General features: G+C 45.2%; 1 protein-coding gene across 1 annotated transcript in view; it reads left to right on the forward strand.

Moving 5' to 3' along the window:
* Positions 1 to 20,515: 20,515 nt before the first annotated feature.
* The window catches only part of SEL1L (SEL1L adaptor subunit of SYVN1 ubiquitin ligase), a 51,936-nt gene continuing 48,304 nt past the window's right edge, over positions 20,516 to 24,147 (forward strand). The window contains exon 1 of the mRNA XM_066278120.1: positions 20,516 to 20,708. Within this exon, the coding sequence (XP_066134217.1) occupies positions 20,639 to 20,708 (70 nt within the window). The 5' untranslated portion in view covers positions 20,516 to 20,638. The remainder of the gene's footprint in view (positions 20,709 to 24,147) is intronic.

Raw genomic sequence — 24,147 nt, forward strand, 5'->3', positions numbered from 1 at the left:
ACAGTGTCTTTAAGAGATAACTAAGTTAAAATGAGGTGGGCCCGAATCCAATGTGGCCGGTATCTTCATACCAGGAAGAAATTAGAACATGCACGAACACACGCGCAGAGGGAAGACTGCGTGACGGCACAGGGAGAAGGTGCCCTTCCATCTACAGGCCACGGAGGGAGGCCTCTGGAGGAACCAACCCTGGTGACACCCTGAGCTCAGACTTCTAACCTGCAGAACGGTGAGAAAATTCATTTCTACTGTGTAAGCCATGTGATCTGTGGTACTGTGCTACAGCAGCCCCAGAAATCTAGCACCATGATGGCGCTGGCCTCTCGGAACCAAGCTCCCTCTGTGAGGTTTAACTTACCCAGAGCTGGGAATGCTGCAGGGCTGTCCCAGAGGGTAGAGCAGTCGCTTTACATCAGTGAGGGGAATCAGCCGATCCGCAAGAACGTGTGGCTCCAAATCTCCCTTGAAAAGGAAAATGTTGTGCCCCTCCCTAATCAGAAACTCACAGGACAGGGGATGTTGGGGGCTACAGTCTTGCCAGCACAAGTTGGCAAACAACAAAGCCATAAATGACATAATCACCCACATAAAACCACGTCCCTTCTACCAGTTCCATTGCAACAGTGGAAAAGGGGCTGATTTTGTCCCCATATTTGACAACATCTAGAGAGTCATTTAGTTGTCACAACTTGGGGAGTGTGGCCACCATTGGCCTCTCGCAGGTAGAGCTCAGGTGCTCCTAGGCACTCTTTATTTTTTTTTCTCTCTCTCTCTCTTTTTTTTTTTTTTTCTGAAGCTAGAAACGGGGAGAGACAGACAGACTCCCGCATGCGCCCGACCAGGATCCACCCGGCACACCCACCAGGGGGCGATGCTCTGCCCCTCCGGGGCATTGCTCTGCCGCGACCAGAGCCACTCTAGCGCCTGGGGCAGAGGCCAAGGAGCCATCCCCAGCACCCTGGGCCATCTTTGCTCCAATGGAGCCTTGGCTGCGGGAGGGGAAGAGAGAGACAGAGAGGAAGGAGGGGTGGGGTGGAGAAGCAAATGGGCACTTCTCCTATGTGCCCTGGCCAGGAATCGAACCCGGGTCCCCCGCACGCCAGGCCGACGCTCTACCACTGAGCCAACCGGCCAGGGCAGGCACTCTTCAATACCTGGGGCACCACAACAAAGAACTATCCAGCACAAACCGTCAACAGTCTCCAGGCTCGGAAACCCTGCATTACAACAACAAATTTCTTCACACCAAGAATCCAAAATCTTAGCAGATGTAATGAAAGCTGGCCGAGGAAAGGGCCCGGTGGTCACACTGCACAGTGCCCAGCAGACCCCCATCTCTCCTGTGCTCTTCACGCCCCCTCCCCAGGGGTCCTAGAGCTGTCTCCTCCAGTTTGCAGAATAGCTCCTCTCTCCTCTGAAGTCCTGACATCACCCAACATCCTGAAACCCAGGATCCCGTCTTATACCCCAAGGAGCTATCAACAGATTTTTCTTAATGTGACTTCTCCTCCAAAGGGAACTTTGGATGCCAAGAGGTAGGTAAGAAAGATTTCTCCACTTTGACACACACAGAGAGAGAGAGAGAGAGAGAGAGGTAAAGAAATACCAAAACAAAAAATCTGGAAGTATATCACAGAAAACATTATTGGGGCTTACTTCTGAATATTGCGGTTTGAGTTGTTTTCCTTGTTTGCTAATTTATATTTTTCATTTTTTCCCCAGTGAAAAAACAATTTCAGTAAAGGAAAGAATATGTCTGTGCAGGTTATATATAACAACATGTAATAATCCTTACAAAATAATGCCGAGTGAATCAAGTATCAAATTTAGTTGTTTATACAGTAAATCCTCACTTAACTTCATTGATACGTTCTTGGCAATTAGCACTTTAAGTGAAATGAAGTGTGACAAAACCAATTTCACTGGAAGCTAACTGACCTAAACAAGAGTCAAGTTCCTAGGACATGTTATGTCACAAAAACATCACCAAGCTACTAAATAAAGAGCCTGGGCACTTCTAATATGAAACATTGAAATAAATGTGAGCTATACATACATTTAAGAAAGATGAATAAACACAAGGAAGAGAATTCTTTTCCAACCGGCTTACTCCAGTGCAGAGACTCAGGCGGCCAGGGCCTCTCCTGCCAGCTCAGGGTACAAGGCGGGAACCAGCCCTGGACAGGACGCCCTTCCCGTACCCACACTCCCTCAGACGATGTAGACACACCAACGAACCAGACGTGCACGTCTTTGAAACGTGGGAGGACACCGGGCTCCCCGGAGAAAACCATGCAGACACAAGGAACATGTGCCAAGTCCAGTGTCCCGTCCTCCCCACCAGCAATCGGTTTTTTCTGATCAGTGTTACAACAAAAGAACATTAGGCGAAATGACACTACTCAAAGAACTTCTGTACTGTATTGTATGCCTCTTTTTCTTAAGTATTAAAAAAAAAATACCAAGGGGTGTAGGGAACAGGAACAAATGACTAGAAAGAAATGTATCATCATGGATGTTTCATTCTGGAAATCAAACACGTGACTCGGCAGTGTGCCCCGTGGCCCTGAGGATGTCTCTTGCTTGGATAGTGTTTGGACAGAATTGAACCAAGACACCCCTTCTTCCCATGCCCCACCACCACCACCACCCTCTAACCCTCTTCCCAGGAAAACCATTCCAAACCACTTGCTCAGCCACCTGCAGCGTAGCCTGGAGCAGCCAACACCGTTTTGGTGGGATTTAGAAACCAAGAGCTACCAGATTCACCCAAGTGGAGGCCGGGTCAGCCTGCCCAGCCTGCATGTGCAGGTCTTCTGCACCTACCTCTGCCCAGCCCAGAGGATGCAGCGGGGGAGGGCGTGGGGCCCCCTTGGCAAGCTGGCCGGGAAGTTGGCGGTGGAGACGCAGGAAAGCACCCTGGTCTCTGCGCAAATCCAGCGCAGAGGCTGTGTCCTCTTCAGGATGTGCAGAAGCCGTGGCAAGATGCATAGAGTACAACCCAGGACGCCATGGAAGTCATCAGGGTCACGGAGAAGATCCTGACCAGGTCCGTCTGGATCTGCATACACTGGGTTCTACTCGCCCAGACTCCCATCTGAGCAACCTGCCTGGAGAAGTCTGTCTTGGATGAGGAGGTGAAACTCATCAAGAAGATGAGCACCACTTGTCAAACCTCCCAGGCAAGGCCAAGTGAGTGTCTCTTCAAAAGACTCGATCTCTAGCATGACTAGGAGCCCGTGGAGCCCGGGGGCTTTTGAAGGTCCCCTGTGCACCCCAGTTCTGCCCGAGCCTCTTCCTGCAGCCACTACACAGCCTTTGAACCACCATGGCCCTACAATGGACCAAATAGATTCAGTAAAGCTTTTCGTAGGAGAAAAAACAACAATGAGTGACTGATTTTTCCTGTTGCTGCTTTTCCTAATTTTTAAAAATTAACACAATGTACACACCCTGTGTAATCCCCTGACCTAGAGTATGGCTGGAACCTTCGAATATGACGATCAACTCTGAATGACTCTGCTTTTTCTCCCTCGCTCATCACGGTGACTCATATTGCTAAAGATAAACAGCTTGTTAGTTTGTCAAAATCTTTTCATAATAAAGAGAGTCTCTTTACAGCAGTATTATTTTTCTGCAAAATACGACATTTGTCTCACTACAACCCAATTATAATTTTGGAGTAAAATATGTAGCAAAATGTTTAAGATCAAATATGTACAAACAAAGAAAGCACAAAGGAAAATTTTATGAAAAGGGAGAAAGTCCAGCAAAAAAAGGATTAAGCTCAATATGTGCTTCTTAGACCTTAGCATTGGGTTTTAAAAAGGAAGATTATCAGAAAATAAGGGCAAGCTGTTCAGCTGGAGCCCAGGTACAAGAAAGTGGGGGGGGGGGGGGGTAAGCAGCTCTAACTGCATCTGAGGAAGGGAACCGCAGACTGCACACCCTCCACATCCCCTTGCTGAAGCCTTAACACCCAATGTATGGTATTTGGAGATGGAGCCTTTAGGAGGTGATTAAGTTGAGATGAGGTCAAGAGGGTGAGGCCCTCCTGGTGGGATTAGCGCCCTTATATGAAGAGACATCAGAACCAGAGAACCTGTTCAATCCCTCTCTTTGCCGTGTGAGGCCACAGCAAAAAGCAGCTATCTGCATGAGACCTCCTGCCAGAGCTCGACCTTGCTGGCACCCTGATCTCCAACTTCCAGCTTTCAGAACAGTTAGATATAAATGCCTGTTGTTTAAACCACCCAACCAGTGGTATTTGGGTTTTTTTTGTTGTTGTTTTTTTTTAATATCGGTCTGAGCTGTCTACTACATATGTATTAAAGGGAAGGGAAAAACAGAAATAGTGATGTAGAGGAAAAGAGAGAGAGAGAAAAAAAGATGCTCAGTGGTACAACAGGAGGATGTGAATTCAGTGCCCAAGGTTCTAGGAAACCCTTAGCACTTCTTGAGAGTTTGAGAAGAGTGAGTCTAATGAGGATCCCGTCCGCAGGTCCACCTGACGTGAAGGCATGAGGGCTGTGACTACAATGGTGACCGAGGAAGCAAAGCTTTCAAGAAACATCGGGTGAAAAAAATTTTCCAGAACTTTAAGAAAAATTTAATCTTTATTAAATAATGAACTCTGTTCTTAAGCCTGACAGGTGGAAGATTCTAGGGAGGAAATAGCAAAGTCCTGACGAATGACTACGGAGAGGTGGACAAAGGGACCTGTCCCTCATGACTGGAGGACCTCTCCTGCATGCTCTCCAGATGAACTCGCTAGGTTTTCTAGAGAATCCATAAAAGAACTGAAAATGTTTATTGACAGTTTCAGTAACATTACTCAAAAACAGAATACCCAGCCCTGGCTGGTTGGCTCAGCGGTAGAGCGTCAGCCTGGCGTGCGGGGGACCCGGGTTCGATTCCCGGCCAGGGCACATAGGAGAGGCGCCCATTTGCTTCTCCACCCCCCCCCTCCTTCCTCTCTGTCTCTCTCTTCCCCTCCCGCAGCCAAGGCTCCATTGGAGCAAAGATGGCCCAGGTGCTGGGGATGGCTCCTTGGCCTCTGCCCCAGGCACTAGAGTGGCTCTGGTAGCGGCAGAGCGTCGCCCCCTGGTGGGCAGAGCATCGCCCCCTGGTGGGCAGAGCGTCGCCCCCTGGTGGGCAGAGCATCGCCCCTGGTGGGCGTGCCGGGTGGATCCCGGTCGGGCGCATGAGGGAGTCTGACTGTCTTGACTGTCTCTCCCCGTTTCCAGCTTCAGAAAAATACAAAAAAAAAAAAAAAAAAACCAGAATACCCACGTTGACCTCTCTTAGTTGCCAACTAATCAATGCTGAAAAGTTGCTAAAAATGCTGTTTCCAGATGCTCTCCAGCTTTTTTCTCCCCTTTCTCATAAATCCAGTTTTGCCTTTATTCTGTGAGTCAGCAAAAATAAATCACTTCCTCATATGAATGCCGGCACTCCCTTGCATACGTAGTCATGTAAAACATATCCATCTAAGGTATTCTCTGATACCTCGTACACTTCTATGCTGATCTCTGACTTCAAGTGCCAGGCTGAACCACGAGCTCCCACACTCAGCAATGCCACTGGGGGAAGTTGCTTAACATTTCTATGTCTTGGTGGCTTTGTCCACAAAATGGGAAAACTAATGTTCTTTCTTGTGTTATTATTAATAGGAGTCTTAAGTGGAAAGTGCTACCACAGTGGTCCGCACATCGTGACTGCACAGCAAACCTCAGTTACTATGATCAGGAACTCTGTGAAGCTAGGAGCCTTCCAGAATGCCAGCAAGAGCCGATTACCCCTTCCTACTGACCTGAAACCCCTAAGCTACCTGGCCCCCGTCACTTCTCTGGTCTCCCCTATTCCCTTTTTGCGGTTCTTTCCTTCCCCATCTTCTGCAACCCCAGGGAGCCTCGCTGTTCTGACACGGCAACAGTTACACTCTTGCCTTGGAGCCTGTATTCCAGCTGTCCTCATTCCTGGAAGGCTCTTCCCCACCCGCCCCCTCACACAGCTGTATGGCTGGCTCTGTCATCACTTCAGGTCTTTGCTCAATTGTGAGCTTTACAAGGAAGCCTTCCCTGACCTCCCCTCTTTAAATTTAAATGGTCCCCACCCTCCCTCAGTATCTTTATTCCCCTTCCTTGCTGTATGCGTTATCTCTAAAGCACTGATCGCCTTCTAAAATGTTATAATTTACTTTTTTATTCTACTCTCTTTCTCCCCCCCCCCCCCCCCCGCCCCCTGGCTAGAATGTAAACTCCATGAATTTTGTCTGTTCTATTGATTGCTGAACCCTCAGCATTCAAAACACGGCGTACCTCACCGTAGGTGCTGAGAACAAGCGGAGTGCAGCCCCAGACAGGCAGAAGCTGGTCTGGTGCACGCAACCAGGCCACGTGATTCTCCTGTCGGATGTAAACAATGCCGCAGGATACCAACTACAGACAGTTTACTTGAAGCCCAAGATAGAGAGGAGACAGAGCTAGGCCATTTGTCATTTTTTCTAAACCGACAAAAAGAAAATTACTTGAGTCCTAATTTTACTTCAAATATCTCTGCCTAACGTTGGAGTAGGGCACTCTGCTATAACTAAAAATTGGCGTGCGAAGATGGCACCTTCCCCCGAGGAATCTTAGGAATGAAGCAAAACGTGTTGCCCGGGACGATGTCTAGTCCTTGTATGACAGTGTTATCAGAAGAGAGAGGTCCCCGATAGGAGGTTAGCACAGAGCAGGCAGCTCCCACATCTAAAAGAAAGCTAACAGGCCTTCCTGCCACTTTAAGGGTTCCCCTTCACTCCATCCCTTCTTTGAAGATGTTCCCAGTGGGAGCCAACTGAAGGGTAGAGCCCTGTAGGTTTAAGGCCGTGGCACCCCAGGGGCTAGCCAGAGTCGCTCTGCTCCTTGGGTCAGGCCCCCCTCTAACGGTCAAACTTTTGGCTGAAGGGGCAGTTTTCAGAGAGGTCCTGTATCCAGGCTTTGCGCCCTTCACGGCAACTGCCTGAGGAGGTACCCCGGGCTTCCCCTTGTGTGGGTGTTGAGGCCATTGCCCCTGGAGGGTGACTATTGGCTGATTTACCTCTTCTCCTTGAGTCTTTCCTTTTCCAGGGCCGTCTCTTCCTCTTCTTTGATCTCTATTATAGAACACTGAGGAAGCGCTCTTAGCATCTTCTCCATGGGGGTCGCTGGTTCTATTTCTAATTTTTGTAATTTCCTTCTAATGCCTGAGGCTGACTATGCCATGAATTTGTCTTGTACTATTTCTCCTGGATCCCCGGGATCTAGGTAAGTATGGTTGACTCTAGCCTCCTGCAACCTTTCTGAAAGGGCTGTCAGGTTGTCCTGAGGCCCTGTGGTTGCCAGCTAATTATAATAAACTGATTTCTTCTGAAAATTCTCTGTAAGAGACAGAAAAGCATGTAGTCCCTTGACCATTTTCCATCTTCTGTGTTATAATTTCAGTGAGGGCCTATATAGGGTACCGCCTCCATTCCCTGTGGGTAATTATCATTTTTATGTGTAACTCACTGGCGTAAGCTATGGCCTTTCCCTTAATGCATTCACCTTCAGACATTGTTAAAACCTCCTGGAGGCAGCCCCGGCCGGGTGGTTCAGTGGTAGAGCGTCGGCCCGGCATGTGGAAGTCCGTTTCAATTCCCGGCCAGGGCACACAAGAGAAACGCTCATTTGCTTCTCCACCCTTCCCTCTCTCCTTTCTCTCTGTCTCTCTCTTCCCCTCCTGTAGCCAAGGCTTCATGGGAGCAAAGTTGGCCCAGGCGCTGAGGATAGCTCCATGGCCTCTGCCTCAGGCCCTAGAATGGCTCTGTGCAGCAGAGCAATGCCCCAGATGGGCAGAGCATCGCCCCCTAGTGAGCATGCCGGGTGGATCCCGGTTGAGCACATACGGGACTCTGTCTGCCGCTCCCCACCCCCCACCTCCGCTTCTCACTTTGGAAAATACAAAAAACAAACAAACAAAATAAAAAGCCCAACCTCCTGGATGCCTAGATTAACATCCTTCCAGGACAGATCAAAAGTCAAGGTTAATTTTTTTCTATTCCATGTATAAGTTTCCTGGGATCATCTGTGAAGCTACCTAATCTGTCTTTAGTGCTTATTAAATCCTATGTGGTGAATGGGACCTGGACCCTTACAATCCCAAATGATCCCAGGGCTTCCCGTAGGGGAAGAGCTGAGCGGGTGCTGCTGTAGGTGCCATTCTATGTTCATTTTTAGGCTTAGTTGCCTCATGTCTCTCAAAGTCTTAGTATACGGTGGTGCCGGTTCGGGGACACTGTGACAACTGGCTCCTATAGTGTCATAGATGGGGGCACAGAAGTTTGTCTCTATATCCCTGGGGTCCGGTTCCTATTTACACACAATTACAGGATCTATTTTAAAATGTGGATATAACCCAGGATTATTTCTTAGTGCCATGAAGTCTTGTACATGTGGCAACTGTCCCCGTTTTTTGTCTCCTACAGTATAGATCTTGGCGTAAGATAGTGTTATAATTTGAACTATAGTTTTTAAGCCAAACCTCCCTATCTCCTAATTTATATTGAGGCCATGCTGTATTACAGAAGAATGTTAGTCCTATTTGCTTTAAGGTTTGTGGGTTTAATTTATTCTTATTCTGAAGGATGCATCCCAGAGGTGTATCTTGTGGTATTGAGCCTTGATTTTCCATCAGAAAGAGAAAAGAAGAGATCATGGTAGAGGTTGGGTGTCCTTTGTTTCTCTTCCCATGTTTTATATACCATCTGGAGAGGGTAGCTCCTCTCTGACACAGGTCTCCAGAATTAGCTAGCCTTACTGTGTACAACCCTTAATACTAGCCCAGCACCTGTGGGCTCCCCTCATGTCTCTGTTCTTACAATGGAAGTCTACCTCCTTGAAATCCGTCTCCTGCTTTCCTGCAGAGGGCTTTGTTGAGCAAACAAGTGTGTTAGGCTTGCTCACGTGTACTTTACCTGATTGGCGCATGAGCACGGGGCAGCACCACGTGTGTATAGTCCATGTAAGGCTGCAGGTGCTTGCCTTCAGGGCGGCAGATTATAGATTGCGGATTACCACCACCATTGGCAGGGGCTATTGTTTGCCAGAGAAGGGGTTCCCCACCCCTCCTCCTGTTTGCTCATCAGTCCATCTAGAGCAGGGGTCTCAAACTCAACTCAGCATGTGGGCCACAGAGCAAGACCACAGCTGTTCGGCAGGCCGCACTAGGTCTACAAAAGGCAACTGTTACGCAACACTTTTCTCACTGCAGTTGAAAACAAAAAAAATCAGTACAACAAGCACAATCGTACATGCAGTTGACTCAGTGTCACAAAACGACCAGAAACTGTAGTTCGCATCACAACTGCTGTTAACTAAGCTAATATCTAGCTAGGATGCTAGAGAAATGAAAAATACAAGTAGGCCCCTAGGCTTACTTAATTTTATCCAAAATATTTTGAACTTCGTGGATTAGTCTGCGGGCCGCACAAAATTGTTCGGCGGGCCGCGAGTTTGAGACCCCTGATCTAGAGGGAGAGAGGGAAGTTTTGCCCTGCCTGCTTGCTCGTCTGCTGTTGTGAGACTCTAGTAAACGGAATGGCTCACCATCCTCTGGCTTCACAGTTCCTTTACTGTCTGTCCAAGTCCAATGTGAACCTGCATGGCCATGGCCACTGGCCCGACAGCCTTTAAAAGAAATTTTAACTCCTTTGGGAAGCACCCTAGTCTTAAGCAAATGACAGCCTCTTGTTTCCTGCCAGATTCCTTGTTGGAATAAAAATTATAATAATTTTATTCCTGTCAGTCAGTGTAGGGAGGGAACCTACAAATGTTGTCGGTAATGGCCCCTGCCCAATGTCGGCCCTGACAGTGCAGATATAGGCAAGCTCACGGGGAAATCTCCTTAACTAGACTTGGGTAATATCTCAGAAATATCCGAGGTCCCTGTGGAGCTCTGCTCTTTGCAGCCTGACAAATCCAGCAAGACCCCTGCTTGCACATTCTACAGGGTGGGTACAGGTGCAGAGCAAGCTGCCAAGAGCCTCGCGGGGAGAGGAGAGCTGCAGCAACTCGGTAGCCAGTTTATGGCTCAAACTCACACGGACAAAAAGAATAAGAAATTAGTGTGAAGGATCTAAATGTGCTGCTTGTGAGTGGGGCTCCCAGAGGCCGTTGCTCCTCTGATCATCCCTCACTGTCTCATGTGTCGCAGTTTCTCTCCTGAATGTGTAAAACACCCAGGAGGGCTCGGAGCACTTGATGACCAGTCCTTATATGCCCATCCCTGAACAAGCCAAAGTAATTTTACAAGTAAAGTGGAGGTGCTTATGAGGTCCCTGCATATCTAAGGAATAACCCTGGCCACCTCTGCTAGGTTCTCAGTTGTGTGAGAATGCGCAAAGCCTGGGCCAGAGACAGGAAGCACCTCCTTAGTCTTCAAAGCCTGGGAAAACTCAAGTACTCATTATAAACTGTTAGTATTTCTTTGAATGAACACAACCCTGCATAAAAAAAGTCCAAATTACCGTAATTACACCTCTCCAGTTGTTCACAGAAAAGCAACAAATAGAAGCAGAAAAGTCCTTGAAAGGGATTGAACTCACTGCCTGGCACCAGAAAGATGTCACCAGAGAAGACCCAAGTCCCCGGGCCTTCTCCCTCCTCGGTTCTTGTCATACTCACAGGAAAGAATTCAGAGAGACAGGATGCAGCCCTCCAGCAAAGCAAGCAATTGATTAAGCAAAGGTACACACGTGGCACAAGGCACAAGCAAGCGAACTCAGCTGGTCTGAGGGCCCTGCCTGTTGGAGTCTTGAAGTTTATATACTTAAAAAAAAAAAAAAGATCATGGTAGTAAGCAAAGAAAAACATTTATTTCTTTTACTTTTTAATTGAATTTATTAGGTTTCCATACTTTTTTGGCTATAAATTTCAAGACTGTTGTTGTTGTTATCAGGGCTAATCCACAGGGTTTCAAGGTTCCCCTTTGTAGTCTTTCTTATAACTGTTGGAACAGCTGGTTCGCATTTGTTCATTCTCAGGACTGCCAACTCCCTCATTCAGTGGGTAACTCAAACCACCCCGTTGTTTCCCTTCCCCTTCTCCTGCCCTGATTACTGTCTGTCCTGGCTAACACTATCACCTACCAGGTGTCCCCAAACTACGGCCCCCTGAGGCCATTTATTCAGCCCCGCCACATTTCCGGAAGGGGCACCTCTTTCACTGGTGGTCAGTGCGGGGGGGGGGGGGGGCACTGTATATGCTGTATATGGCGACCCTCCAACAGTCTGAGGGACAGTGAACTGGCCCCCTGTGTAAAATGTTTGGGGACCCCTGACCATAGCCACTGTAAAGTCTTCAAGTCTTAGCTCAATGCATTACTGTTTTCCAGAGGCCCAGTCTATCAATAAGGCTAGAAGTGCCTGGGGGCACTCACCTGTCCCACCCCCACGAGCTTCCCACAGACATCTCCTCTTTCTAAACCAATGTACTAGGAAACTGACCCTTGTGGTTCTGGTTACACTGCAAGACACCCTTCAGTGATAACCATTAGGACACTTTGAAAAAAAGTTTATTCCTTACAGGCCCTGGGGCATACAAGACACAACAAGGGGCACATAGCAAGGTGGCGGGGGTGGCGGGGAGGAAAAAACAGAGAGAGAGAAAGAGAAACAGACAGAAGAGAGCACAGGCCTGGCGTTCTGTTGTTATTGGGATTGAGTGTGAGGTGTTACCAAATCCCAATATGTGAGTCTATTTTGATAGATATATGAAATTCCAACTGCCCTTTTGTTGTTCCACCTGGCTGCCTGACCTCTCCCTTATTTACTGGACAATCGCCCCTGAGGCAGAAGAGTTCTAGAAAGCTGAAATCGTAAAACCGTAAAAGGGAACATACCAGAACTTTTGACTCAGTACCCCCTCAGCTCTCCTAAACCCTATAAAATTTGCCCCTAGTCTCTAACTGGGGCCCTTCTCCCCAGAGAAGCGCCCGGCAGGGATCCTTTCTTTCTTTCTTTCTTTCAATAAAGCCTGTTACTCTGGTCTTTTCGGACTCCCATGGAGTCCAACATATTTGCCTGCCTGCAACGGCCAAGAAAAGATGGACACGCTGGAGTGTACCGAGGGCAAAGGAGGTAGTTTATTTGGGTAGATGTCAATCCAGAGTTCGGGTGAGCTCAGACTGTAAAAGACCTGACTTCCCAACAGCAAGTAACTAACAGGTAGTGTTGGGCAAATGAGTTTATAAAATCTGTATTTTCTGAGTTTGCTTACTTTTATTGTTAAAAATGGCGCTGGGCAGCCATGTGTGTGCTTGCCCTCAGAGCTGAGCAGTTGATTGCAAATTATGGATTGCCTTCCTGCATGAGAAAGGGCTATTGTTATGCTAATGTTGGCTGGAAGAGAGGTTTTCCTGCCAATAAATTTTAAAAAGGACAAGAAGGAGGAAAAAGAAGAAGAAAGACAAGGTGGTAGGGTACTGAAGGAGAAGCCAGTTTGTGCTGAGAGGAGAAGGGAGAAGGTGTGCAGATGGGGAACCAGAGGTGACTGAGACTGGTGGGGGCCTTTGATTCTAGGAAAAAGCAGAGAAAATTCTCCTGATGGTGGAACCGGAGAATGCATAAGTGGCTTTGGGAGCCCTGTGTTTACTTGCTGGCCTGTGCAAGGCTAGAATAAAGGAATGGCCCACCAGTTTTTGGCTCCACTGTTTCTTTATCGTCTGCCCGAATCCAATGAGAACCTGCGAGTGAATGGCTGCAACGGCCATGGCTACTGGCCATACAGGTATCACCAGACACCATGGATTTGGGGTTTGGTGTATGTTATGAGCTGAGTGGACAAAGTGAGATAAGGTCAATAAATTGCTTCTTCGGGTCTTGAGAACAGTTCTGGAGGCCACTCCAACATTTCTCTGTCTAGTATTATGGTGAGGTAGTCAAGGGGGTTCATTCATCATTAGGGTTCAGGAGCTGAAACATAACTCAGGTCAAGATGTTGTTATCTTGAGCCTGCTAGAGGCTCAAACCTTGTGACCATTAGTCAGGATTTGGTTACTGTCTCCTGCTGCCTCAGGGTTTGCTGATTATCGAGGGGAAAGGCTAAAGTCTGTGAAATGTGCAGGGAAAGTTGTTTTTAAAACTAAGGATAAGAATAAAGTCAAAATGATGAGGGTCCTCAGTTAAAGGGGCTAGGGTTCCATGTGTTCACTCTGACTGGTGAATTGAAAACAGGAAAGAGAACATTTCAAACATGCGAAGAGAAATAAACAGGTAGTTCAAATGGTCAGTTATGGAAATCCACCAAGATCTCCACAACAAGGGAGCCTCATTGTGGGTAGGCAGCTAGATGTTTGCTTAGGCTGTGACTGCAATGTGTTTATTTGAGATCGCTTTGCTGAAGTGGATGCCCCTTTGAAATAGATGCTAGCTTTGAAGTGGATACCTCAGCAATCAGAGCTTATATCAGACACTTGCATTACAAAAAGGAAAGCCCACAGTCAGGGTTTGCACTGCAATTACTCACGTATGTGTAAACAAACCTACTGTGGTGTCAGTCCTACAAAAGTACAAGTACAGTAGTAGCCTGTACCATCTAGGATTGTGTGAGTGCATTCTATGATGTGCATGCGCACAACGACGAAGTCGCCTAACGACACATTTCTCAGCACAGGTCCCTGTCTTTAAGCTGCGCATGACTGTATAATGTTCCTAACCCAAGCTTCACTCATTAAATACATTGCCACGTGCTAGGAGTTAAGTATTTGAATTCAGATAGGAGCTCCAAGCAGTTTATTTCCACCTGTTAAAGTTCATATAATCAAATTCTTGTTGGAATTTAGTTGTTTTTTAATTAGTTTTAATCTAGACTCTCTCCAGAACCAGTAGTAAACAAGTCTATGAAAAAATTAAGCCAAAAGGTGCCTGTCCATTTATTCAGGGTATAAAGGTATCCTGGCTTTTCCCTTACGTGCTATGAGTCAACACTGCTCAGAAGGAATACATGTCTCCAGAGTAAATGTCACTTCAGGATGAAAGTTGGTTAAGTGAAGCCTGAAAACACATACACCCACTTCATTCATTCTCTCAGCTTGAAAACTTAGGCATTTTGAATGAACTGCTCTACAATCTGTGTTCTACACCCTGACCTTTATGACACTTGATAAGTACAGAAGGTGACATGAACATTTAAAGCTTATTTATTTTTATTACTAAGTATGTATCCATTTATTTATTCAAGGAGCTCAGAATGGCCTGACTAGGCAGTGGCACAATGGATAGAGTGTCGGACAGGAATGCTGAGGACCCAGGTTCAAAACCCCAAGGTCACCAGCTTGAGTGTGGGCTCACCAGCTTGAACGCAGGGTCACAGGCTTGAGTGTGGGATCATAGTCATGATTCCATGGTCGCTGGCTTGAGCCCAAAGGTCACTGGCTTGAAGCCCAAGGTTGCTGACTTGAGCAAGGGGTTACTTGCTCTGCTGTAGCCCCCTGGTCAAGGCACATATGAGAAAGCAATCAATGAATAACTAAGATGCCACAACAAAGAATTGATGCTTCTCATCTCTCTCCCTTCCTGTCTATCTCCCCCCACCCACCCAGCCCCTCTCTCTCTCTTGCTAAAAAAACAAACAAAAAAACTCAGAATGTACATGAGGAGATGCCAGGTTCTATCTCATGATATGATGCAGAGTTTTATACTTTCATTTATCCATGAAAAAGAAACAAAAATAATGACTTTAGTTCATCTCGTATATCAAAGAAAGTATATTCTTCTTCAAGCTCTGAGGGGAAAAATATTTTGCTCCTTGCCTCTCCCTAATCCTACCCTGTCAGATATGTTGATACAAGCCCTGGCAGCCTGCCCACACTGCCAACTCAAATAGATCCCCAAGAATAGCATAGGGAAGGATCTAGTGGACTAGAGTTAGTGACAATAGTCTCTCAGCACTGTCTCACCATCCTTATGTGAAGAGCAAGCTGGATTTACGTCCTCACACTTTTAGGAGGGTCTCATTATTTACCGATTGCTTAATTGATTTCAATGGAATAAGGTCACATCAGTGCCATCTGCTTAAAAAAGCATTTATTATCTACCTTCATTGGGCCTTATGCTGTGTTGTAATGCAGAGAGAACAGGTTTTCTGCAACGTGGTAATCTATGACAATGACTCAGAACACTGATATGGACTAGTTAAACAGAGTACAGACAGCTGAGCAAATACTAAAGAAGCCTAGGAATGAGTAAATAATATTATATTCTGTACCAGTAGAGTGAGTACATAACTTTAACTGAAAACGTTGACAGGAAACGTTGAGGAGTGTATGCTCAGACTAGATAAAGGCTATGGAGAATTCACAGCCTTTTCACAAATTAATCATCCTGCAATGTAGTAAGCTGATAAAATAAATCTAACTTTCCCACAACGTATTCTAGACCTGCTTTGGAGACTTGAAATTTCCTCCAGAAGTCAAGGTCCTATGAGCATTCTCAGAATATGTGTATTACTCATTGCTGGCTAAAACCAATAGCTTTAGAAGCTCTAAATCCTTTTCAAATTAAAGGAATAAAACTGACATTATTGTTCTTTTATTTTAAATTAAATTTAATGGGGTGATATTGATTAATAAGAGTACATAGGTTTCAGGTAAACATTTCTGTAGCATTTGAACTGTTGATTATGTTGTGCACCCATCACCCTAAGTCAAATCATTTTCCATCACCGTATATTTGTCCCTCTTTTCTCCCCTCCCCCACAATCCCCACATTATTGTTCTTAATAAAACTGTTTAGTTTGCTTTGCTCCTTTGCTTCAACCAGGTAAAGAATAAGAAATAATACTCATACAACATTGTATAATGAACAAAGAACTGTTCCTGCATACAGTATCTCTATTGAACCTCACAAGAGACCTGTAGTATTAATATACCCACTTTACAGATGAGTGACATACATTTTCTGTATAATTGGGGCAAAAATGCTCCTCCATATTTCCCTGTAAAACATTTTAAGATTAAACTTATAGTGAATAACAAGTACTTTAAAAATCTTATGAAAACCCTTTATAGGTAAGGCGTATCTATCCATCAATAAATAATAATCTAGTCCTAGTAGGCGGCTGTCTACCTATCCAATGCTATATACCTATACACAGAATAATATAATTGTCTCTGGGTTCAGCAAGCGTAAATCCCATTTAAAAAGCAAGTCTGTGAGTGTTCTGCAGGCACTTAGAACAATGAAGATTAATGAGGACTGGCCTGGTTAGAGAAGGCTCAGCCAAGATTAAATGCAAGAGAACCTGGGAAGATGCCAACGTTGTGACTAAGAAGTAGCAAGGGCAGTGGGGAAAGGGTAGGGGAGCCCCTGGGAAGGCAAGAGTATGTTAGCTGTGGATATCTGGGGAGGGGAAGCTGAGTTTGCCACCCCAAAGTATGCCTTCTTGGAATAGTGATTATTTTAAGCTGGCTGTTTTTAAGAAACAAAAGGTCTCAGAATGGACCTTTGACCTCCCTCCATTTACTTGCCTACTGAAACTCAGAAACACCGGCTTACAGGAAAGGAGTGATCACCCTGACATCATGATCCGACCGAAGTGTGGCAGACAGAGAGAAGCCCAGCCAAGTCTGTTTGTTAGATTGCCCTCTGTGTCCAATCATTTCTGGGTAGCCAGCAAGACTTCATCTAATTTTTGCTCCTTCTCACTTACCTGTGGGTTGCCTACTTTCCCTTTGAAATCCAGACCCCTTTCTCCCTTTCAGTAGTCCAGAATGGCGTATAAATTTCAATTATCTGATGTTTCCTGGGGGTCCCTCATTCCTAGGGAACCCTCATATGTACAAACGTAATAAATTTAGTAATTTTCTCTGTTTTTCTATTTCATGTTAGATTATTAGGCCAGCCAAACCTAGAAGGTAAGAAAATTCTTCTTCTTCTCCTACACTAGAAAATAGAATAGACATGGAAAATTTGCCCACGCAGCATCTCACATGGGGCCTTAAATATAAGAAGCACTCACTTAAGAAAAGAATGGAAAAAAAAGTTGGGTCTTAACTAAGCAGTGAACGTTCCCTAATGTTATCTATCAGGTAGTTGCTGCTTCTCCTGGGGAAGGCGGAAATTACTTCCCTAAGAAAGTAAATCTGTCAGCATAAACTCCTATTTTGTCAGTAGAGGTTCTACATTTTATATAACAAAGGCAGCTAGTCACAAATTGAATAGAAATATAAAAGCACTGGTTAAGGAATATTAATCTGGCCACGGTACGTGGTATAGGCTAGGATAAAGAGAATAAGGTTGGTGAACATGCCTAGAACTCAGGTGCACCAGGCAGGTAAGAGAAAATAATGCTAACAGGAGAGTTTTTCAGTGAGAAAGAAAAATGGTTGCCTTAAAGAATAATTGCACAGGGTGGGGCAAAAGTAGGTTTACAGCTGTTCATCTGGCGAATAATACAATAATTAATAAATAATGATACGCGAATATACTGTTTCATGTACTTAAAATTGTGAACCTACTTTTGTTCCACCCTCTAAGGTTCATTTTCTAGAAATCAATGGTCAGTGGGACGAACAAGAGGAAAATATACTAGATTTTTCTCTATGATTTAAACTCAGAGGAACTCTGAGGAAACATTATTAGTGACAGATACACAGACAAGAGGTGGCACTGGAAGTGGGACCCTGGGCAAGGTCAGGTTCTGTGGTCACAAAGAGAAGCAAGGGAAGGCTCATCCTGTCCGTTCTCTGCCATTCAGGGCATAGCGGAAGGGCTACGCCTGTTTTAACCAGGTGGTGGCTGTACTGCCAACTCCAATTGCTGCCATCATTTTGATGTGCGTCTGTATGGCCAGTAGTCGCTGCTGTCGTGGCCATGAGCGTGCAGGTTCTCACTGAATTCGGGCAGACGGTAAAGAAACAGTGGAGCCAAAAAGGCGTGGGCCATTCCTTTATTAAAGTCTTGCACCGACCAACAACAAACACACAGGACTCCCAAAGCCACTGATGCATTCTCCGGTTCCACAAGCAGGAGAATCTTCTCCGGTTCCTCCTAGAATCAAAGGCCCACCAGTCTTAGCGGAGCTCACAAAGCCCCTCAGCTCTGGTTCCCCATATTCACACCTTCTCTCTCTCTGCCAAAATGGCTTCTCCTTCAGCACTCTGCATTCTCTCTGCTCTCTCTGCTCTTTTCTGCAAACATGGCCTCTTTCTTCTCTCTCTTATCAAAACTTTCTGGCCCAAAAACTTCTCCTCCAGCAAACATTAGCAAAGCAATGTCCCCCCCCCTCCTAAGCAGGAAGGTAATTTGCAATTTCACAGAGCACATATACGCAGCACCATTTTGTAACAATAAAAGTGAGCATACTCAAAAAACACAAGTTTTACAAACTCATTTGCCCAACAGCATCTCTTTGTCAAAGCCAAGACACAAACACATTACCAGTTTTGGAGGTTTGATCATTCCAATTTCAAGTACGTTCTTCAAAAGCCTTTGGGAACAAGGAACTACCATCCAACAACTGCCAGGAGGACCCGTGTAACAAAAATGATGGTACTAGTTTATCAGGGAAAACAGTTCTGCCAGTTGACCCCATGGCTGGCAACATCATGGGACCTTTTTCTCTAAATCAATAACAGGAGGGCTTCATTCCAGAAGCCTGAATTCAGACTAAGCTCCTGGCCTAAAAGCTGTAGCAGGATCCTAGGAAAAGCGAAATGATACAACCTGATGAGGGGCAGGAACACAAGCCGTTGCCCTGCTACCCAGAGGGGGCATGCCTGGAGTTGGTACTTAATACACGAGGTTACTTCCATTTGTGCAGTGCACTGTCACCCTTATTTCCAAAAAAATCCACCTAGCTCTCTACCCCTAGGCAATGAAGAAGAGAACCATGTAACTTACAGAGAGAGAGGAGAACAAGCGTTTGAAAGGGCTTTGCAAAGGCTGTTGGCATATTTTTTTTAGATGATTATCTAACGGCCCTGGCAAAAATGAAAACCGGCATTGAAATTAAGTTACCAGAACAATCTGGGATTAGTCTTGTCTGTCAGCCTCTTTTGCCAATTTCATGAGAGACATCGACCAAATAGTTATGAGAGTCTTTAATTCAAATTGCAGCAACTTGATAAAGCAGGGGACTCCTGTCCAAAAGAACTGCCTTAACACTCTCCTGGTGCTGCTGATTTTTATAGGGTTCAGGGGCTGTTGGTAAGGGGCAAAAAAAAAGTAAGTGCAGTTAGTCACGTAACAATATGCAGCAAGCGGGGGTTCCATTGCAGGAATGTCTCCTCTGCAAGTTCTTCTGATATAACACAGGCCCAATTTGCATGGTCCTATCTGGTGTCCTTGGTAAATCTTCAAGACAGCTGGGGCCAGGTGTCTCCCAGGAACAGCTGGGACCTCAGGTCTCTGGGACCACCTGCTCTGGGAATTGTCTGTGAGAAGACTCCCTGTTTTCTTAGGAGACAAAGTAAAGATTTAAGATTGGTAAACTAAATTTCCAATTAATTTATAGGCTTTAACTTTACACAGTAAATCCTGTGGCTAGGCTTTTACAAACAACTATTGTGATTTTAAACTCCCCTAATTGTCAGTTCCTTTCCCAGTGTAAACTTTTCCTGACATTCCTACTAAGGTAAACTTTTGCCTACATTTCAAAGTAAAAGCCAGGGAGCCATTAAGAGAGAATAGTAAGCAAATTAACTATTTCCTAACCCTTACACATCTCCTATTCATTACAACTAAAAAGCTACTATTACCAAAGGCAAATTTCTCATTTTGAAATTTCCCCTATAAAAATGATCTGCACGGGGTGAGGTTTATTTCCTTTTATTTTGTTGGGAAAAGGAGAGAAGGTGGTGCGTTCTGTCCTTATTTCTATATACATGGTACTGTTTATCTAAGTAAAAAAAATAATAATACCTGGAATTCAGTCTGCCTGTTGTGTTTTTATCCTCAGTGCTGATACCACTATTCCAATTCAGATTTTCTAAATAAAACAGATAGAAGAGCTTAACACATTATAAGCTCTTAATCTTATAATGAGTGTTTCTTGATATTTATTTTAGCTAAAAATAACAAATAAATAAAGCCCTGAGGTTATAGGTCGTGAGGTAGTGTCCAGCTCAAGTGTTAGGTAAATTCTCTTACATTCAATAGTCACCTGCACTTTGAAAGACTACCCCTCCGACGGACTACGCTTCCCAAGAGCACACGACAGAAAGCAGTCCATAAAGTGCATTGTGGGACTTGTAGTCTTTGGTGACTTCCCAGCCCTGGAATCACGCTCTGATTCTGGGATGGTTGAACTCAGGAGCTACCAATTAAGTGGGCCCATGTCGGTGACGCCGTGGTCCAACCAGAAAAGCCGATGTGGAAGTCTCGCATAATGATTGGCCTATGCATGACCCTGTGGGCGGGGCAGCAAGGTAGGCGGGAAGACCGCGACGATTGGGCGAAGAGACCGCAGGGGCAGGCGGGGATTGGTTGCACGCTGGGGCAGGCCTAGGAAGGGGCGGAGGAAGGAGACCAGAGCAGGAAGAGCAGCGGCGAGGAGGAGGCGGCGGCGGCGGCGGCGGCTGAGTTGGTGGCAGCCGAGGCGAAGGCGACAGCTCCAGGGGGCGGCAGGGCCCCGAGAACAGGATGCAGGGCCGGGTCGGACTGACGCTGCTGCTCTGTGCGGTGCTTCTAGGCACAGCCTCGGCGTCCTCGGGTTAGTACCCGCCCCCTCGGACTGGAGGCCGGGAACCACCGCCCCCCCCCCCCCCCGGCCTCCATCCCGGGGCAGGGCCTTGGGGGCTCCCCCTGGAGATGCACTCTCTCGGGTCACACCTCGCACCTGCCTGTCACTCGCTGTCATTCCTGGGTTTTCGGGTGATCTGAGCTAGAGGGGGTGTTTAGGGAGCTGGAGAGAGGAGGGCAGGGGAAGGAAGGCGCGGTCACCGGGTCCACACCTCTTCTCACCGAACAAACTTTGCACGACTCCTGGTCACGAATGAGGAATGGACTCCTTGGGCGTGAATTCCGCAGCTGATGAGACCCACGGTGACACGGGGCGCCGACCGGAGCTTCCTGGCCCGTGCGGGCTCTGTGCCCCGTCGGGTCTGAGGCTCCGGCTGTGAGATTTGCAGGTTAGGGAATGGACACCCCTGGGGCTGTCACTGGGCAGAGCCAGGTCCGCCGGGACCGGGATGTTGATGGTGGTTTGCTGAGCACCGGAGACGGTCCCGGGTCTCTCTGGCTTATATTAAGAATGGAAACCTTTGATCTAATTGTGTCCCTTCCCTCCCCCTTTTGAAGAAGCATTCCTTAAAAAGTGGTTTTTAACTCTTGCCACAGTGTTTCTGAGTTGCCCCATGTTTGTTGACAGTAGTTTTATGATTTGTGAGAAAATCATGGTTCCTATATACATACTTAAAAAGAATAGCAGCTAGTTTTTAACTTTATGGAGATACAGAAATCCGTGTGCTGTTGAATTGACCTTTCAATTAGCTGATTTATACGCTGGCCCTAAAAATAATTATTTTTCTTTTTTTTTTAATACTTAAAAAAAAGACTCAGATTAGTCTCCCTACATCTGAGAACTCCTGTTTCTGAGAGTTTTGGGTAAGAAGCCCTCAGTGTTTGTAAGTATTGGTAAAGAAACAGTGCAATAAAGCTTTGGAATTTTAACCAGTTTCATGAACAAGACAGCTGTTCTGTGACTTTAATTTTTTTTTTTTTTTTTTTAGAATAAGGCAGAGTATAAATATCATCTCTCTTATTTTTCCCCAACGGAAAATTTCCCAGATGGTTATTTGAATCCCCAAATTATCTGTCCTAGTTGTAAGTCACGTCATAACGTCATTCTGCTTCTAAAATAAGAGATCTAAGCCTAAAATTCTATCCGTGATGTGGCTTGATATACCATTTCAAAAGCAACAAGCATATGGTAGTTACCTTACTGAACATCATGCTTTGAGGTTTGACTCCCCCTCCTCCCCTTTTAGAGATAGTTTGCATTCGTGACCAAATCTTTAAAACTTGACATAACTCTTGAAGCAGTGCTAGCAGTTATTTGATCAAAGGAAGTATGAGAAGAAACTGTTGAGTGTACAAGGTAGAGTGCTGAGTGGACCGTGGGCCACCTGCATCAGATTAGAATTACTCTTAGAGGTTTGCTTAAAAAGCAGTTTTATGTCTGGAACAGATCAGGGTGTCTAGGTTTTTTTTGTGTGTTTTTTTTTTAAAGATTTTTTTTTAATTTTTTTTTTTTAGAGAGGAGAGAGAAAGGGAGAGAGAGAGACAGAGAGAGAAGGTGGGGAGGAGCTGGAAGCATCAACTCCCGTATGTGCCTTGACCAGGCAAGCCCAGGGTTTCGAACTGGCGACCTCAGCATTTCCAGGTCGATGCTTTATCCACTGCGCCACCACAGGTCAGGCAGGGTGTCTAGTTTTAACGGCCTCAGAAGTAACTTTTTACACTCAACTGTGAGAACTACTAGTTAAAGGACATGGTGTAGTCCCTCTGAATTCAATTTGCAGAATGCAAATAAAATTAAAGCATACATTTTCCTGCATCTTCTTCTGACTAGATTTTATATACTTAAAGAGCTTTGTGTCCATTGAAATGATACTTGAAGTCATTTAATCAACAGTTGGGATTCTCAGTGTGTTACCATAGAAGACTGTTAATACTGAAGTGTTAAATCTTTGGGTTGTGTTGATGTAAGCAGAGGACTAGCTTCAAGAAATATCTGCTGTGATTAAGTTAAATTGTGCCAAACATTTAGAGGCAAAAACCTTACTTAGCCAGAACTAAACATCATCGATGTGCATACTGACGGGTAATAAAGGCAGTACTGCACTCACAGGGAGTACAAGTATCGTAAAACAGTTATGTAAGATCAAGTTTTATAAATTGAGGACGTAGGTTTTTCAGTTGATATTTTTTATTCATTAAATTGCATATTTATAGGGTATGTCAGCCTTGTTTTTAGTTTCAATTTTAAAAATCTTTTCTTAGAGGCATATAAAAAATGATAATTTTGTTGGAACTGTTTTCTTTGTGAATAATAAATTTAAAGAAGATCAAAAGATATATCTTAGAATAATATTCTCAAGGTCTATCCATGTTTTTGCAAATGGCAGTATTTCATCCTTTCTATGGCTGAGTAGTATTACTCAGAATTGAGAATATTATACTAAGAAATGAGTCAGTAAAAGCTAAGAACCACATGATTTCACTCATATGTGGGATATAAAGCTGAAATTCATAAACATAACAGGAAGGTGGTTACCGGCGAGAAGGGATGGGGAGAGCTGGTACAGGGTAAAGGTCTGAACAGATGATGACAGAAGATGATTTGACTTTGGGTGGTGGGCACAGGCTGCAGTATACAGATCCTGTATCATAGAAATGTAAACATAGTATATATGTCTCCATTTTCTGAAGATAGTAGTGAAAAATACTATGACTTCTCACTTAGAAATACATGTTTTCTTATTTTTGGCAAGAAGAGGCAAATGGTTTGCTTTTCTCTTTGTGCCAAACAGTGTTACAGAGTCTTGAATTAGGTCCACTGCTAGATATGTCAAGTAATAGTTCTGTTAATACCATGTAGTCAAAGAGAAGATTTCATATTAGACAGGATGTTTCATTTCATTGTTCTTTTGTTCCTCAAAACAAGAGTACACAGGGCAGATGATATTGTTCCTTTTGACACCCTGGGGAAAAGAGGCTGAGCAAGGTGCCATATGGAACCACATACCTGTATAGAACAATATGTAACGAAACCACGTCTTGCATGCAGCTCTCCAAGCCTCGGATTTGGAGTCAATAGGAATCACGGGAGTATCCCAGGATCCGCACAGTTTCAATGGCAAAGCAAAAGACAGGATGTCTCTGCACCAGACTCTTAAGACTTTGTTTGAAGGTGTAGCAGTGTCATTTACATGACAAGTTGGAAATGAATGTGTAATAATTAGTTTTCCCTGAAATAATATTCCTGGTACTTGCAGTTTTGTTAGCTGATAAAATAAAAATGCAAATTGATCTTTTTCAAAGGAAAGGATACAGTTGCTAAAGTAATGCAAACCATTATATTTTGGATGTGATACAGTTGAGTGCAATATCCCTAACTCCTCATTTGAATCCTTTTGCATTTTTCTTGT

This window comes from Saccopteryx bilineata, chromosome 4 (genome assembly GCF_036850765.1).
Source record: "Saccopteryx bilineata isolate mSacBil1 chromosome 4, mSacBil1_pri_phased_curated, whole genome shotgun sequence".
NCBI lineage: Eukaryota > Metazoa > Chordata > Mammalia > Chiroptera > Emballonuridae > Saccopteryx > Saccopteryx bilineata.